The sequence below is a fragment of the Schistocerca americana genome, chromosome 7 (assembly GCF_021461395.2).
Source record: "Schistocerca americana isolate TAMUIC-IGC-003095 chromosome 7, iqSchAmer2.1, whole genome shotgun sequence".
Taxonomy (NCBI): Eukaryota; Metazoa; Arthropoda; class Insecta; order Orthoptera; family Acrididae; genus Schistocerca; species Schistocerca americana.
In genome coordinates, this window is record NC_060125.1 from 45,208,549 (window position 1) to 45,223,695 (window position 15,147).

Genomic DNA, 15,147 nt, shown 5'->3' on the forward strand with positions numbered 1-15,147 from the left:
GTCACCTTCAGAAACTTTGGCATATGCCATGATGCCAGCACAAATAACTACAGAAAAGATACTAGCAGTTTCCACACTTCATGTAATCACTATCTTCGTATATTGAAATTTTAAATTGATTAGCATTTAGATATATAACGGGTTGCTCATTGTCTAAGGGAGAAAAAAAGCGAGAAAACAAAGAACAAAGGAAACCCATTATCTGGTCAGTGTCTACAATGTCCATCCGTTTCATTTCTAATACATTTATAGGCTATACTTACTTTCCTCATCCAGTTTCAACTGACTTTAGCGTTTTCATTGGTTTACATTATCCGTTTGTTCGATCTAAATTTTTTAATAATAATTTATTTGGAATTTTGTACTCGTCGGAACTATAAAAATAAATTATTACATACTATCATATGCAAATTCCGTTTAACGCAAATAAAGACACAAAGCATAAAATGATTGTGACGTCACGCCAGCTGAAACTTTACTCCACTGAGGAAACCAGAATACTGCGTTCCTTCGTTCAGATAACAGTTACTTTACCTTTGTGTTAAAAAGAGCAAATTATTTATAACTTAACGATCTTTCTTTCTTTTAGCAAACGATAAAGCTTTTATCCGACCACGTTAAGTATCACATTATACTGATAAGTTACCTCGGAGTGCGACGAAACGCGATTCGAGAGTATTCATATCTTAAGAGTTCATCGTAAAACACGGCGGTGATAAGCGCGTCCTTCATGTGCAAGTTACTTGCAGCTTTGGACAAAATTTCACTATATATATATATAAGCCATGTATTGAATCTTCACGCCAGGAGATCAGCTGCAGCAGTACTGCACTTCACAGCGAGCTCTAGGATGGTACAAGGTGAGCTCACGCCCCCTGTGGGTGGCACTGTTGTAGATTACTGTAAGGCTTGGATTCTAGGGTTTATTTCTAGTTTAGTATTTCACTGTTTTTGAAAGACATTTTAGATGCATTTAGTTCATGTAGTGATTTCTTAAAATCTTTTGCATCTAACCTGCACAAGTACGGGTGGCTCTTTCATGTCTGATGTCTGAAGTGCAGTTATTTCATAAGGCTAGTAACAGTTCTCATGATGGATAATTTTAAGAGAGTAATGAGTAAGTAGTACGTGAACGGAAACACCATTTCTATGTAGCTAAGAAATGCGATTGAAAAATAAAGTAAGACACTATTTTAGATATTCGCCACTGAGTAGTTTACTACAGGTATTTCCCTTTGGTTACCATTGGATTACAGGAGGAAATGGAAATTTTTTAATGTTTCTTTTAAGCTTCGAAAACGTCTATGAGCGATATCCAACCCCACCAAAAATCTGCTGGCAAGCCGGACTTTATTTTGGTAAAATATAATTTTATACGATGTTTAGTGAGGTACAGGATCGCTATCCATACAGCCCTAAGTCAAAGGTTTTTAGAGTCAAACGTTTCTCATACAAAACGGGAAGCAGCCGAGTATGTGTGGCACAGTCTCTTCAAGGCGCCTTTTAATGGCCAAATTAAGTAAGTCACCCATATTTTCTGTTCTATTCTGTTATCCTGTAATCCTAGGTAACCTGGAACTCACACCAAGGGTAGAACGACTTCTGTTTCGTTAAAATGCAGTACTACAAAATCGTGTAATTAGAATCTCTGTCATGGTAGGATGTTTCATTTTTTTATGGGATTGTGTACGATCTCAATGCGTACTCATATTGATCTTCCGTAGTTATGACCGATATAGGGAGAATTACACTGACCTGCTGTAAGGCGATATTTTACAGGGTCAGGGGGCTATTGAAGGAGTAGGGGAATAAAGGATATACGTAGTTCTGCAGTATTATTCTGTTACAAAGGTTCCCATAAATCAGGATCAAATTGTGTTCTCAGAAAGATATTTCACGAATGTGATGAATTCCAATCTATTGTACAAAACATAAAATAAAGGTAAGAGACATCATTATAAAACAGAACATCATGTTGAAACTTACAAAAAGTCAGTCAATTTTTAAAAGTTTTCGCCTTTTAGGTATACTGCTAACAACGAGACTAAATTTGTAATAAGAGTCTCTATTGTGGGCAGTCGCACACTAGTTTGAATTCAGTACATAGGTCGATATGTATTCGTCTTAATGATGGTATGTATGAGGGCTAAACTTACTATTAATATCCTGAATATATTCGACCAGCAGACAAGCACACTGTTACCGTACTTCCATCTATATTATACCCTGTTACACTGACATGGGAAATTCCAACCAAACACTTCGTGACCGAGTGTTGTCCTTTTCGTGTACAAATAATCTCCTAACGCACAAATGTCCAGATAGTCAGCCAAGAATATAGCGACTGAGCGTTGTCTTTTTTGGGTTCAAACCATCTCCTGCAGCTCTTACGTTGGAATTGTTATCAGCATGAGGACGTCACTTATTCACGATTCGAGACCGCTGTGTAACGTAGGCGCCATTTCATCCCTAGACTAACACAGGAAATCACAGATGATATTGTTAACATTTTGTGTTCTGCTCAAACACAAGTACAAGTAATATTCACGCAAGAAGGTGGATGTCGTAGATTCAAGGGGGCCCGACAGAGGGCGTCTGACTGCGGTTGATACTGTAGACCTGTTTAGGATCATATGGGATTCTTCGAGGTTTCTGAGTGTGCCATGGTTCGAAGGGGGATCGCAGGGCAACAAAGACCGCATCGCACTCAAGGGGGCGTCCAAGTGAAGCAGAGAAATGTATTTGTTTGACCTAGGAAACAACATGATCCCAGAGATGTTATCGCCCCTCGTTTCCTCACCAGATAAAGCGGTACAGAAGAATCAAAATGCCAGGTGTTTTTGTGGCAGTTGTTGTGAATGCTCTGAGCTTGACGACGCGCCACTCTCCTCTGCCTCCAGCTCTGCCCGCGACCGCCGTGCCGCTGCTGGTGGCGCTCGGCCTGCTGGTGGCTCCCGCCGCAGCCAGCCTCAGCACCCGCTACGACGAGGCTGCTGGCCGCGTGCAGATTCTCTCCCACAAAGGTGAGTGGCCGGCGACCGCTGCCGCGCGGCTCGCTGGTATCAGCTGTAGCAGAGTCGCGACTCTGTACTCGCAGCGTAACGAAACGACACGATCTGTGCTGACACCCAGCGATTACTTCAGGTAAACGTGTGAGGGAGACCAACCAGTACCTATGAAAATAATACTTTCTACTGTCTTGAGTTTATTGTTTCAGCGACAGAAAATATTGAGATGACGGTCTGTTCGCACTTATTCGACTTAATCAAACCACACTTCGTGGAAAATGATTGCAAGGTGGTATCAATACAGGGAAATGTCCGTCTGTAATTGAAGGAAACAAAGAACGTACCGCCAAAAGCAGATCAGCTTACATTTACTTATTATATTAACTGCAGCAAGAAGCTTCCATTAAAATTATTACCACTGACAGCTGCCCCTTCTTAATATACTACGTGGTTTCACAGTATTTTCTTGTCTGCAAAATGACTAAATTCAGCAAAGGGACAGTACATGATGATGTCTATTCCCAGTCTCTGGATTATATAGCTATGAAATTTTTTTCAGGTACTGGAACATTAACAAGTAGCCTTATGCGTCACACGTGTGAATGTAGGTTAACTTTCTAAAATCCTCAGATGACTGATATTTATAATAGCCAAGTCCACAGTACATAAAGATTTTTTCCTCACTAAAAAGTGCACAGTTTTCATTTTGTATCAGTTTCATTTCTCCTGTCTAAACATATTGTACCATGGGTTTAGGCTAATTTAAATCTCAAAACTAGTTTTCTGAAAGAAGTATAAAATCTACTTCGATTGCACAATTCTTTACTTCCGCCTAATCCATAACAATATAAACTTTCTGATAGTAAATCAGTGGAATTTTTCTTGAAAATTTTATTTGTTTTCGTAATTACATATTCGCATACGTCATGTCAGTACTTTCCTTACTACAGGTGAACAAAATCTAACCTCCCGCTATTGTGAACTAACTTGACATTAATGTTTAATATGTGTTCCAGCATAAATTTTATTATCAGTATCTCTCAGTTTCTTCCATTTTCAGCGTATCAGCTAAGCAAAATAATTGATATTATCGGCAGCAACATGTCTAACTACGCCTAACCACATTTTGATGTCAGATTCACTGCATGGTGTCTCCTCACTTATTGAAAGTGGTATAAATCCATAATGTGAATAACGAAGAGCCACATCATACGCACGTAAATACTGCTGTTGTTATGTTAGAAATCGTGTGCGAGAATGTAGGCTAGAGTAACTCACCAATCTGCATTCTCACTAATATTCTAAAAATAAGGGTCTATTTCTGAAGGCACTGTTTGGTTACTGACTTGTTGCAGATGGCAGCGAAGTGGAAATCGGCTACATCCCAATCAGCAGCGAGCAGCGCTCACATGCGCCACGTCATGTGAGAGGCACTAACGGAGAATCCTTCTACTTTGGAGACCATAAAATCGCCTTCCGGCGCCAAGGACGAGAAGGTCGTTGCCTCGGTGTCCGGCAGTGGGTCAGCACACCCCAGACGGTGCTCACCAGTTGTCAGAACCACTTGACCAGCCACATCTATGGCGGGATCGAGAAGAGAGAGCAAAAGTTTCTCATCGAGGATACCAAGTACGAGAACTTCCCGTACATTACAGACCAAAGCATACAAGCTGGCATTGCCGTGCGCTACTGGCTTTTCTCCGACGGCAGATTCGTCTACGTTCATTCGAACGTCCCTCTTTTCATCAACCAGAATACAAACCAGTCAGTAAATGCTATCTGTTTTACTGCTGAGAACAAGTCTCCCTACCCAGCCGATCGAGCCGACAACCTGCTGGAGTGGGACCTGTGTTCATTCGAGGACGCCAGGGAGGCCCACGAGTTTGCTGTCCAAAACTACCTAGGCAAGCCGACTGCAATCCCAGACGACTCCATGGTGCTGAGTCCCGTTTGGGCTACCTTGGTCCGATACGGCAAAAACACTACTGAGGAGTCGGTGCGGAAACTCGCCAACGAGGTGATTGCCCATGGTTTCAACAAGAGCCACATCGAAATTGATCAAAAGTGGGAGACCTGTTACGGAAGCCAGACGTTTGACACCACCAAGTTTCCCGACATAAAGAAGCTCACTGACGATCTTCACGATCTGGGGTTCCGTGTAGTGCTGTGGAATCATCCCTTTGTAAACAAAGGCTGTGAGCCGTATTACTCCGAGGCACTGGAGAAAGGCTACTTCGTGACCAACGCGAATGGTAAAACCGAGACCAAGTTTCAGAATGAAGTTGCTGGCGCTGTCGACTTCACCAATCCTGATGCAGTATCCTGGTGGACGAACCGACTCTTGGTGAGTATATAAGCAAACGTATGTAGTTGGTATGCAAGCGGGATCTACTAGAACGTATTGCTCTACATTACTGGAGTCTTTGAATTCGAGTCTTTTAAAGTGCAAGGGCAGTTCAGTTGAGATCAGTGGTGTTCTGGGACAAATACTGTGTGTCCTTTGTACTTCCCAGTCCTAAGTTCGGTTTCCATGATGTTATTCGATAGCTGATTCACGATCATCCTTGTTCTCATACACAGTTTTGGTGAGCTGAGATTTCTGAGTAGTATGATCGGAGACCCAGTTTTAAGTCGAAGGCAGTGTAATGGCACTCGTGGCATTTGGAAAAGAGTTTAGAAATACTGTAAGGAAGTTCACATTTTCTTCAACTTTTACCATCGTGTAGTTCGATTTGTATATTCTCTCTTCACCGGGAATATTTTTTTTTTTAATCTTAAAGTTGATAACGTCCACAATATTATTTTTTGTTACCAAAAAGCACGTCCGGATTAGTACAGTCGTGAACCATATTATGTTAAATTTGGTCGATGAGTGCGTCCTCAACAGTGGCAATGTTGCAGAAATCACTGTTGAGTTCAATGAGGCCGGTCGCCTATTTAGTAAGATATATATTCAGTCACTGTACCACTTTGCTGACACTTCACTGTTTGTTTTTGCTAACTCACTGCACTACTTTCTGGCAATTCATATTTCTCCAGTCCGTTCATTTCATTGTTCTTCATTTTCTCTGCTTCTCACGTTGCTTATCGTCGTTCGTTGGGAACTTAAATGTGCTTGGCGCTCTTCGTCTGTTTCGTTTCTTCATTGTTCTTTTTTTTTCGCCGTTTAGCCTCACAACTGGTAAGATCTCCTTTTCTTCGAAGTTTGGACACTGCCTAATATATAAATGCAATCAACTTTTTATTAACAACTGCAGTAAGTATAATTACACACTTTTCACATTTTCTTTTCCATTTATATTCGGTTACCGTATCATTTTAACTACTCACGCTCCACTGTGTGTTTTTATTCACACACTACACTACTTTTTCGGTTCCTAACTTTGTAACTAATAAGCCCTAACAGTGACAAATTCAGGAACTCACCAAAAAGCCTTCGAATAGCCCACAATCTTCCAGGACATTGCACAACACTCGAGAGTGTTCTGGAATGTTCAGGCATGTTTCCAAACATTCTGGAATCTTCCAAAATGTTCCAGACTATTCCCGAACATTTCAGGACATTCCGATTCATTACAGAACATCCTGGAACATCGCCGCAAGAGGTTCTGACCCACTGCGCATCCTCATGGGGATATCACATAAGACAAGATCACAGACATCTGTATTTCGACAGAGCTAACGACGTCAGCTGCCTTTTTCCGTCTCCTGTACAAATTTTAGCTTTCACCATTGAGTTACCTCATTGTCCATTTGCGCCTACTGTCGGAACCTCCCCCGAAATACTGAGATTTACTGCCGTTTTCTCGAAAAAAGTGGTGTCTGGTCCGACATGTTTATAAATGGATACGGAGCCCTTCTGGTCTCATGCCAAGTGACTTTCTATTTTAGGGCTTCGTAAAGGAGACAGCATGCGTTTGACCTCAGCCGAATTGTATGCCGCCTGTTGGCATAAATATATAATAATGTATATGGTCTCTACTCATATTATGCAGTATATCTGTGAGGTTCATTACTATGATACCCTTAGTGCAGATACTCAATAGGATCTGAACCTCTCGCAGGAATGCAAGAAGCTGTGTGTGAGGTAAATGGACAGGGTTGCTAGTCAGCAGTGTGCGATAAGTTGAGAATGTTGATCGATCGTAGAGCATGCTCGGATAGCCGGAGCGATTAAAGCGACAGATTGCCTAAGGTCGGAAATTCGGATTCGAGGCGCGGTCCGGCACAAATATTCAACTGTTGCCATTGAGTTATCTCCATGTCCAGTGGCTCCTGACGTCTGCACGTCCTTCGTACTGAGGTTCAGATTTAGCAACAGGTCGTGGAGATTACACTGTGGACCAAAGGAAACGTCTGAAATGGGCAGGTGAATTACTTTCCTTGTTACACTTGGGAAGGGTGTCTCCAGATCTAGATACGCCATAATCCATTTAACAGCTGCTCGTTCGTGAATAGAACTGCTTCATGCCTTATACCTTCCCAGACGGCGATGGCATTCCTCCTGTATGCTTGTGTAACATATTCAGTACCACACTGTAGTGACCTGAGGCGCATGGTACAGAACTCACGCTAAGGGGGGTAGGACGTTAAACGGGCCGACTTGGAGCAGGATGGGCACCACAGGACATTTTATTTTCCACTGTCTATACTTTTACAAGTAAATTCATAAAACTTTGTCAGCATGGCCAGGAATGATTCAGGATTCATACTCGTAGCAGCGGAAGTTCAAAAACATTACAAAATAATTATTTTTACATGTGAAATTTCATCATTTTTTCACTTACTATTGGCTGCATTTGTTGCTGTAGGTACACTTTTCTTCATAAGTAAGAGAGACTGCTCGATGAGTTTTGCACAGCATACAAACCATACTTACAAATGTGTGAAACTCTAGAATCTATTTAATTTATGAAAAAATGAATGAGCTGTTACGTTTTAAACTTTATGTTTAGAAAAAAATCAAATTTTATAGTTAATTATCTCAATTTCTACCACAGTTTTTAATAGATTGGGAAAATTCTAATGTTTCATACACCTGTAAGTATGGTTTGTATGCTGTGCAAAATTCATCAAAGAAACGTGTGAAGAAAAATGTACCCACAGCAACAAATGCAGCCAACAGTAAGTGAAAAAATGATGAAATTTCATAGCTAACAAAAATCTGTTTTGTTATGTTTTTGCACTTTCACTGCTATGAGTGCGAATCCTGAATCCTTCTTGGTCATGCTGACAAAGTTTTATGAATTTATTTGTAAAAGTGTAGACAGTAGAAAATAAAATGTCCTGTGGTGCCTCTCCTGCTCCAAGTCGGCCGGTTTGACGTCCTACCCCCCTTAATGTATTGGCCACAAGATTCGCCTCATCTGCTGGATCACTTCTGTGGCGCTAACGGGTGTCTCTTCCTCGTCCGCCAACCACAGATCCTTAATCGTAGGGCACTGAATGCAGAGATCTGGTGGCACGAACCTCTAGAAACCTACTATGGAGGTATCGAATGTATGACAGAATAGGAGCTGTATTGGGCTCTAAAGAAGGACCAACACGATGTTAGGTAGGTCAGCTCTTTCCATTTTGTCTCCTAATGTATTGGTTCTTCACTGTTCCCAGGCGCTTCTAGAAGAGACTGGTATCGACGGATTCGAGTTCACCGCTGGGGAGGTGGACTACCTGCCGCAGCCGGCCAACATAGAGCCCAAGGAGGTCAGCCCGATAGCCTACTCTGACGCATTCGCGCAGACGATCGCCCAGTTCGGCTCCATGGTGTCGATACAGACGGGTGTGGAGAGCCAGAAGCTGCCCAACTTCTTCCTCATGGACATCGTGCTAAACTCCTGGTCGGGCCACGGCGGCTACGACACGCTCATTCCCAAGCTGCTGCAGATCAACCTGGTCGGACACCCCTTCGTGCTGCCGGAAATGATCGGCGGTTCAGTTCAGAACGACCAGCCGGCATCCAGCGAATTGTTCCTGCGTTGGCTGGAAGCCACAGTCTTCATGCCTGTTGTGAAATTTTCCTACACGCCGTGGGACTACGACAACGAGGTGCGTTCACACCTATTACAAGATGCATTCATCTGTTTCCTCTATTAGTAATAGCCCGCTAAACAGCTAATTCCTTGCTTGCGATTGGACTCCCCTGTGGATTGTTCTCGAATTATAATTTAAATAGATAACGTGTCACGTTGACATGCGAGGCATCGAGTGACTCGGGACCAATTGCAGGCTTCATCCATCTATTTGGACGCTACTAATGTACTTAAGGCTGTCACCTTCGTAGTTGTGAAATACATTCAGTATCTTTTATGTTTGACTGCAGACTGCAGAAGAAACGACTAGGTTAAGGAAAGGCAAAGCGACGATGTAGTTTTTGTAGATATGGAGAGAGCTTTTGACAATATCGACTGGACTACGCTCTTCGAAATTCTGAAAGTATTACGGGTGAAATACAGGGAGCGAAACAGAAACCAGACGGCCGTTATAAGACTCGAGGGGCATGAACTTTAAGTAATGATTCGTAATGGTGTACATTCGACTAGTACATCGAGCCAGCAGTAAAGGAAAACAATGAAAAATTTGGAAAATAAAGTAAAGTTCAGGAAGACGAAACAAAAACTTTGAGGTTTATAGACCATATTGTAATTCTGACAGAGACAGCAAAGGACTTCGAAGAGCAGTTGAAGGGAATGGACAGTGTTTCTAAATAAAGATATAAGATGAACATCTACAACAGCAAAACAAGGGATATGGAATGTAGACGAATTAAATCATGTGATGCTGCGGGAAGTATATTAGGGAACGGGAAATTAACAATAGTAGATGAGTCTTGCGATTTGGGTAGTAAAATAGCATGACGGATCAAGTAGAGAGAGGATATAAAATGCAAACTATCCATAGACGGAAAAGCATTTCTGAAAAAGATCGACAGTTATTTTAAGTGTTAGGATATCTTTCCTGAAGGTATTTGTCTTGAGTGTAACCTTGTACGGAAGTGAAACGCGAAAGATAACCAGTTCAGACAAGAAGAGAACAGAAGCGTTGAAATGTGATGCTACTGAAGGGGTCTGAAGATTATATGAGTAGATAATGTAACCTACGTAAAGAGGTACTGATCTGAATAGTGGAGAAAGTAAATTTATGGCATACCTTGATTAATGGAAGTGGTCGATTGAGAGGACACATTTGGAGACATATAGAGATCACCAATTTAGTACTTGAGCGAATTGTGGGGCAAGAATTGTAGAGGAAGACCTGGAGATGGACACAGTAAGCAGTTGATTCTGGAAGTTTTCTTGCTGGAGTTGCAAATTTGGTAAAACGAAACTAACGGGAAAGGCAGGAGGTGTGTATTATTTGGCTAAGTAGCCGGAGTTGAAAATTTCTGTACACTTGATGCCGTCTGCAAACGTCAAAAAATTGTACAGACTGCCAGTTACGCCGGCGGCCCGCAGGTGTGACAACTTCGGCTAGTCTACAAGAGAAAAGCGGTGTTGTGGATAGCCCAATAAACTGTGTTCTCTTCTGACTGCGGTGATACTGCGTCGCGTATGGAAATGGTATTGTTAGCACCTAGGCGTTATTATCTTTGAGCCAACTTGAGAAGATGTAGCCATTCCTCATGTCAGACTAGTTTCATTGGTTTCTTCAGAGAAGTGTCACTCTTACTGAAGATTTTACAGATATCTAAATTTCAAATGAGAATATAAAAATCGAGCGAGACTTCTCGTTAGCTCCAGAGTACTTCCTAAGGTTTACTTCCAGCAGGTAGACACTTTACGGAAGGCTGTCACTAGCGACCGTGTTGCAGACGCTGGAGATCGCCCGCAACTTGACTGACCTGCACGCCAAGTACGCGCCGCGCATCCTGGAGCTGATGCAGAAGGCGGTGGAGGACGGCACGCCGGTCAACCTGCCCGTCTGGTGGCTCGACCCCACAGACTCCACGGCACAGACCATCGACTCAGGTACCAGCGCAGACTTTCTCTGTCCCACCAGTGTGTGTTATCTGCCTTCCTGCATTCTAAAGTACTCACCACGTTTGCGTGACAGATTTGTTTGTCATACTTTCACAATAAATGTACATCACCTACAAGCAAATGTAACGCATTATACATCTAAATTCAATCAAACTGTGAAGCTCTCTATAGCCGGGGTGATGAGGCAAGCGTCTTCCCAGATCTAAGATAAAATTCTGTGAATTACGAAGTGTTTTAAATCTGATTTGCAAGGCGCTGTTGTCATCTGCTGCACATTAGACTTCTGTTGGCTGATACCTTAGTTTCTGTTTGGTCTCTCTCTCAGCAGATTATTCTCTTTCTTCTGCAGTGATATGAACAAAGTTGACCATTTCACAGTTCTTGGAGGAGAAAACTTGATCATCGCTTTAACACTTAAAATTAATCTTAATGTCCTGCTGGCATTGCTATTTTTAGGCGAGAAAAAGCAACTGACTGTAAGAAAATTTCAGATTCGAATTGAGCGTAAAACATTTCCTAGTCTCAAAGCAGATTGTTACCAAGTGCCAGGACGGGCAGTTTTTATGAATGGGAGGAGCTCACCACTTTAGTAGGCACAACATTTGAGATAATGTCCTGTCTATAGATCAGTGTTTCTACTATGAATCAGCTAGTGGGTCTTTCTTGCCTATTTTTCCTTGGAGACGTTAGTCTTGTCACTCTCCTGTTCCAAACTTTCCATCTCGAGTCATCAGCCTGTTACTCTCCTGTGCGAATCCCTTCATCTCAGAGTAGCAATGACGAGCTAAGTCCTAATTTATTTTCTAGGTCTATTCCTACCTTTGTCTTGGTTTTTAACCTCCACAGTTCGCTCTGGCGCAATGGAAGCTATTCCTGCATGTCTTAAAGATGGCGTGTCAAACTGCAGCTTCTTCTTGTCAGTGTTATCCATATACTCCTTTCCTCACTGATTCTGCGGAAAACCCTCTCATTCCTTACGTTACAATTCCTCCTAAGTTTCAACATTCTTCTGTAGCACCCTATCGCTAGTGCTTCGCTTCCTTTCTGTTCAGCGTTTCCCACTGTCCGTACTTCGCTTCCATACAGTGCTGTACTCCAAACGTACTTTGTCACAAATTTCTTCGTCAAATTAAGACCTATGTGTAATACTTCTAGTAGATTTCTCTACGCCATGAATGCCATTTTGCCCAATGCTAGTCTTTATTTTTCATGACATCCTTGCTCTGCCACCACGGTTTATGTTGCTGCCCAGCCTGCAAGATTCATTCACTTCGTCTTGTACGTGATCTCAACTTCTGATATTAAGTTCCTCGCTGATCTCATTTCTGCTGCATCGCATTACTTTCGCCTTTCTTCGATTTACTCTCAGTCCACATTCCGCCGCTGACACATCCATTACCCACAAAGAACAACGTGGAGTATAGAGAGGATACTAATAACACAAATGCATGAAATGCATATGGACAGAATGTGCGTTACACTCTTCACCCTGCTCTAAACTCCTGTAGTAGAAATTGATTCTTATTCATCTTGTATGGCGGCTGTACTTTTTCTGGGTCAGGACACGAATTCAGTTTGTGACACCCCGATATGTGCAACGAATATAAGCAGCCAGGGTCACACAAGTTGTTTCATTTAGACGGTATCACCCATATTATTTCAGTTCCCTTTCGTCATGCTCATTCTACAGGTTTTTTCCGTATATGGCTCCAACAGACAACACTAAAGAACATCAGTTGGTATATTCCCTTCCTAAAGACAGTTTAAAAAGTTTCGTGTTCGTCGACTACATAATAAAACAACGGAACTTTTAGTATCAGCCTTGATATCAGTAGAGACAGTAACTCTATAGCACTAGTTCGAAGCAAACAATTCATGCCATATTCTCACAATCACTTTTTTAATCCATTTTCACATATGCAAATATGTGTTGGTAGCTCCATAAGTAGACACTAGTGTTCGTACAATGACTGATACACTTGTGTGTAAACTCCAGCTGGTTATCAATGTGGTGTCAAAAGTAGATAACATAATAGAGTTTAGCTCTGCATGTTTTGCAGACCTAAGAACTAATGTATTGGTCTACACTCCAATTTCTCTCATTCCCTTTACAGATACTGCTGTTCGTTCGTTTATTTCCGATTACATTGTCTCCTGATAGATTATTGTTGCTGAAAATAACATTCAGATTCTGCTGAAGTTTGAATGGCACAATTACAGCATTTGGGACAAAGTAATTGTCGTGTAAATGATATGTATTTGTAGAGATTTACAAGTACAGGTACATTCTGTTAAATGCAACCAGCTCCTCTGTACGATTAAGCAAGAGTTTGGGAAACTCTAGCATTTCGAAAGAAATTTACAACAAACCTCATTATCTTTTATTTTCACACATTATCTGATTATCTAGTGAAGGGGTTACGTATCTGGCCCTTTTTAATTTTTATTGTGGAAATGTACGACATGTAGTTGGGTATAGAAATCGCGCATCTTTTACTATTGATGAAAGTAACTATTTTCTTTGAAAAGTACCAGTGCAATGGCGTATATTTTGTGGTACCTACATAAATTAAACAACAGAGTTTTAATACAATTGAGGATGCATTTGCTATTTAAAAACAGCACTCTTCCTTCTTGTTTACAAGTTTATACTAGATGACGTAAAATATCAACAACATTAAGCAATGTGCAGATAAAGATATTAAAGATTATGATTTTACGAGTCGCTTCACTTGTGTTAGTGTAAACCACCGCACATACTTCATGTCTCTTCTTCTTGAGGTGATCTGTCGAAGGTGATAAATGAAGGTGTGACTGAATAAGTGATTGTCAAACAAATGAGTCTGCTAAGTACATGAAGAGAGACAAGTCAGAATGAATAACTAGATATTCCTCAGCTGTGTACCAACTATCAGAAAAAACAATTTTAAACACTATCCTAAATTTTTACATCTTGTCCTAGGCCCATGTTACACGCTAAATATTGTTTCCGGAAAATGTAGCACACCTATCAGTCATAAATTTGTTCCACGTCTTTCCTTTTGAGAGGATTTTAAAGTGGAAGTTACTAATTGGTGAATTTGATGTATTAATGCAATATAGTCCGTGAGATGTTTCTGGAAACGCTCACAGGACATAAACATGGGTTATTATTATTTTTAATTCATTAAATAAATTTTCTAATCATTATTTTCTCACTAGTGTATTTCCTTACAAGTTACAATACGCAGCAATTATTTGCACAGTATGAGTGGCAAGCTGTTTCCTTTCTGTGCAGAGTTCCTTCTGGGCGAAGACATCCTTGTGGCGCCGGTGATCTACCACAAAAACACCGCACGAGACATCTACCTACCAAAGGGCACCTGGAGGGACGAGGTGGACCCCGAGCACCCCACAATAGAGGGCCCCACCTGGCTCCGCGACTACCCGGCGCCTCTCAACACGCTGCCCTACTTCACCAGGATCACCTCGTCATAGCCGTCACCGTCTGAAACCCCGATATCATCTTAGATATGAAGGCAATGTTTGGACAATAACAACCACAGCCTTATAAGAATGTCACGTTGAAGCATTACAGCTGGAAAATTATATAATGGCAAATTTTAAATACAAGCATTAGTTGCAGACTATGTTGTACACTCTTTTAGTCTCACTCCTTTGTTTTACATATCCTCTTAATGTGTATAGACACTTCTCCCGTTAAACAAACGTTTTCGACGTATGGATTGCTTACGTCAAGAAGTAACACATGTACTGTAGCAAAATTAACTTGTATTAAGAGAATGTACGATTTCAACTATGAACACTGCTCCAAAGAGTGCATGGAAAAGTGAGGAAATGCCTCGCAACTGAAATACACGGAGAAAGTGACAACATATGACAAGATAGCTGAAAGGATATACGAGCTTTACCTGAAATACTACATTAGTATCTGAAGACTTGTCTCGAAGCTCAGTAACGCAAGCTGCTAGCAGCACGATTACAAAACTAACCTTCTTGTGTCAGTCCGTGCAGTCACCATAAATGCTTTGGATTCTCATCAATTCCTTTAAGAGACAGCTGGGAAACAGTATTTTGTTAAAATATGTTAGAGGCAAATGCCTGGCAAACCACACTCAAAGACATTAACAAAAGTTTATAATTTATTGATTTCGCACATTTGT

General features: G+C 41.4%; 1 protein-coding gene across 1 annotated transcript; it reads left to right on the forward strand.

The window, feature by feature from the left end:
• Positions 1-780: 780 nt before the first annotated feature.
• Positions 781-14,613, forward strand: LOC124622506 (myogenesis-regulating glycosidase-like). Its single transcript, XM_047148225.1, has 6 exons — positions 781-860; positions 2,901-3,023; positions 4,364-5,352; positions 8,619-9,053; positions 10,816-10,972; positions 14,262-14,613. The coding sequence occupies exons 1-6, from the start codon at positions 851-853 to the stop codon at positions 14,459-14,461; spliced, it is 1,914 nt and encodes a 637-aa protein (XP_047004181.1). The 5' UTR covers positions 781-850; the 3' UTR covers positions 14,462-14,613.
• The last annotated feature ends 534 nt before the right edge of the window (positions 14,614-15,147 follow it).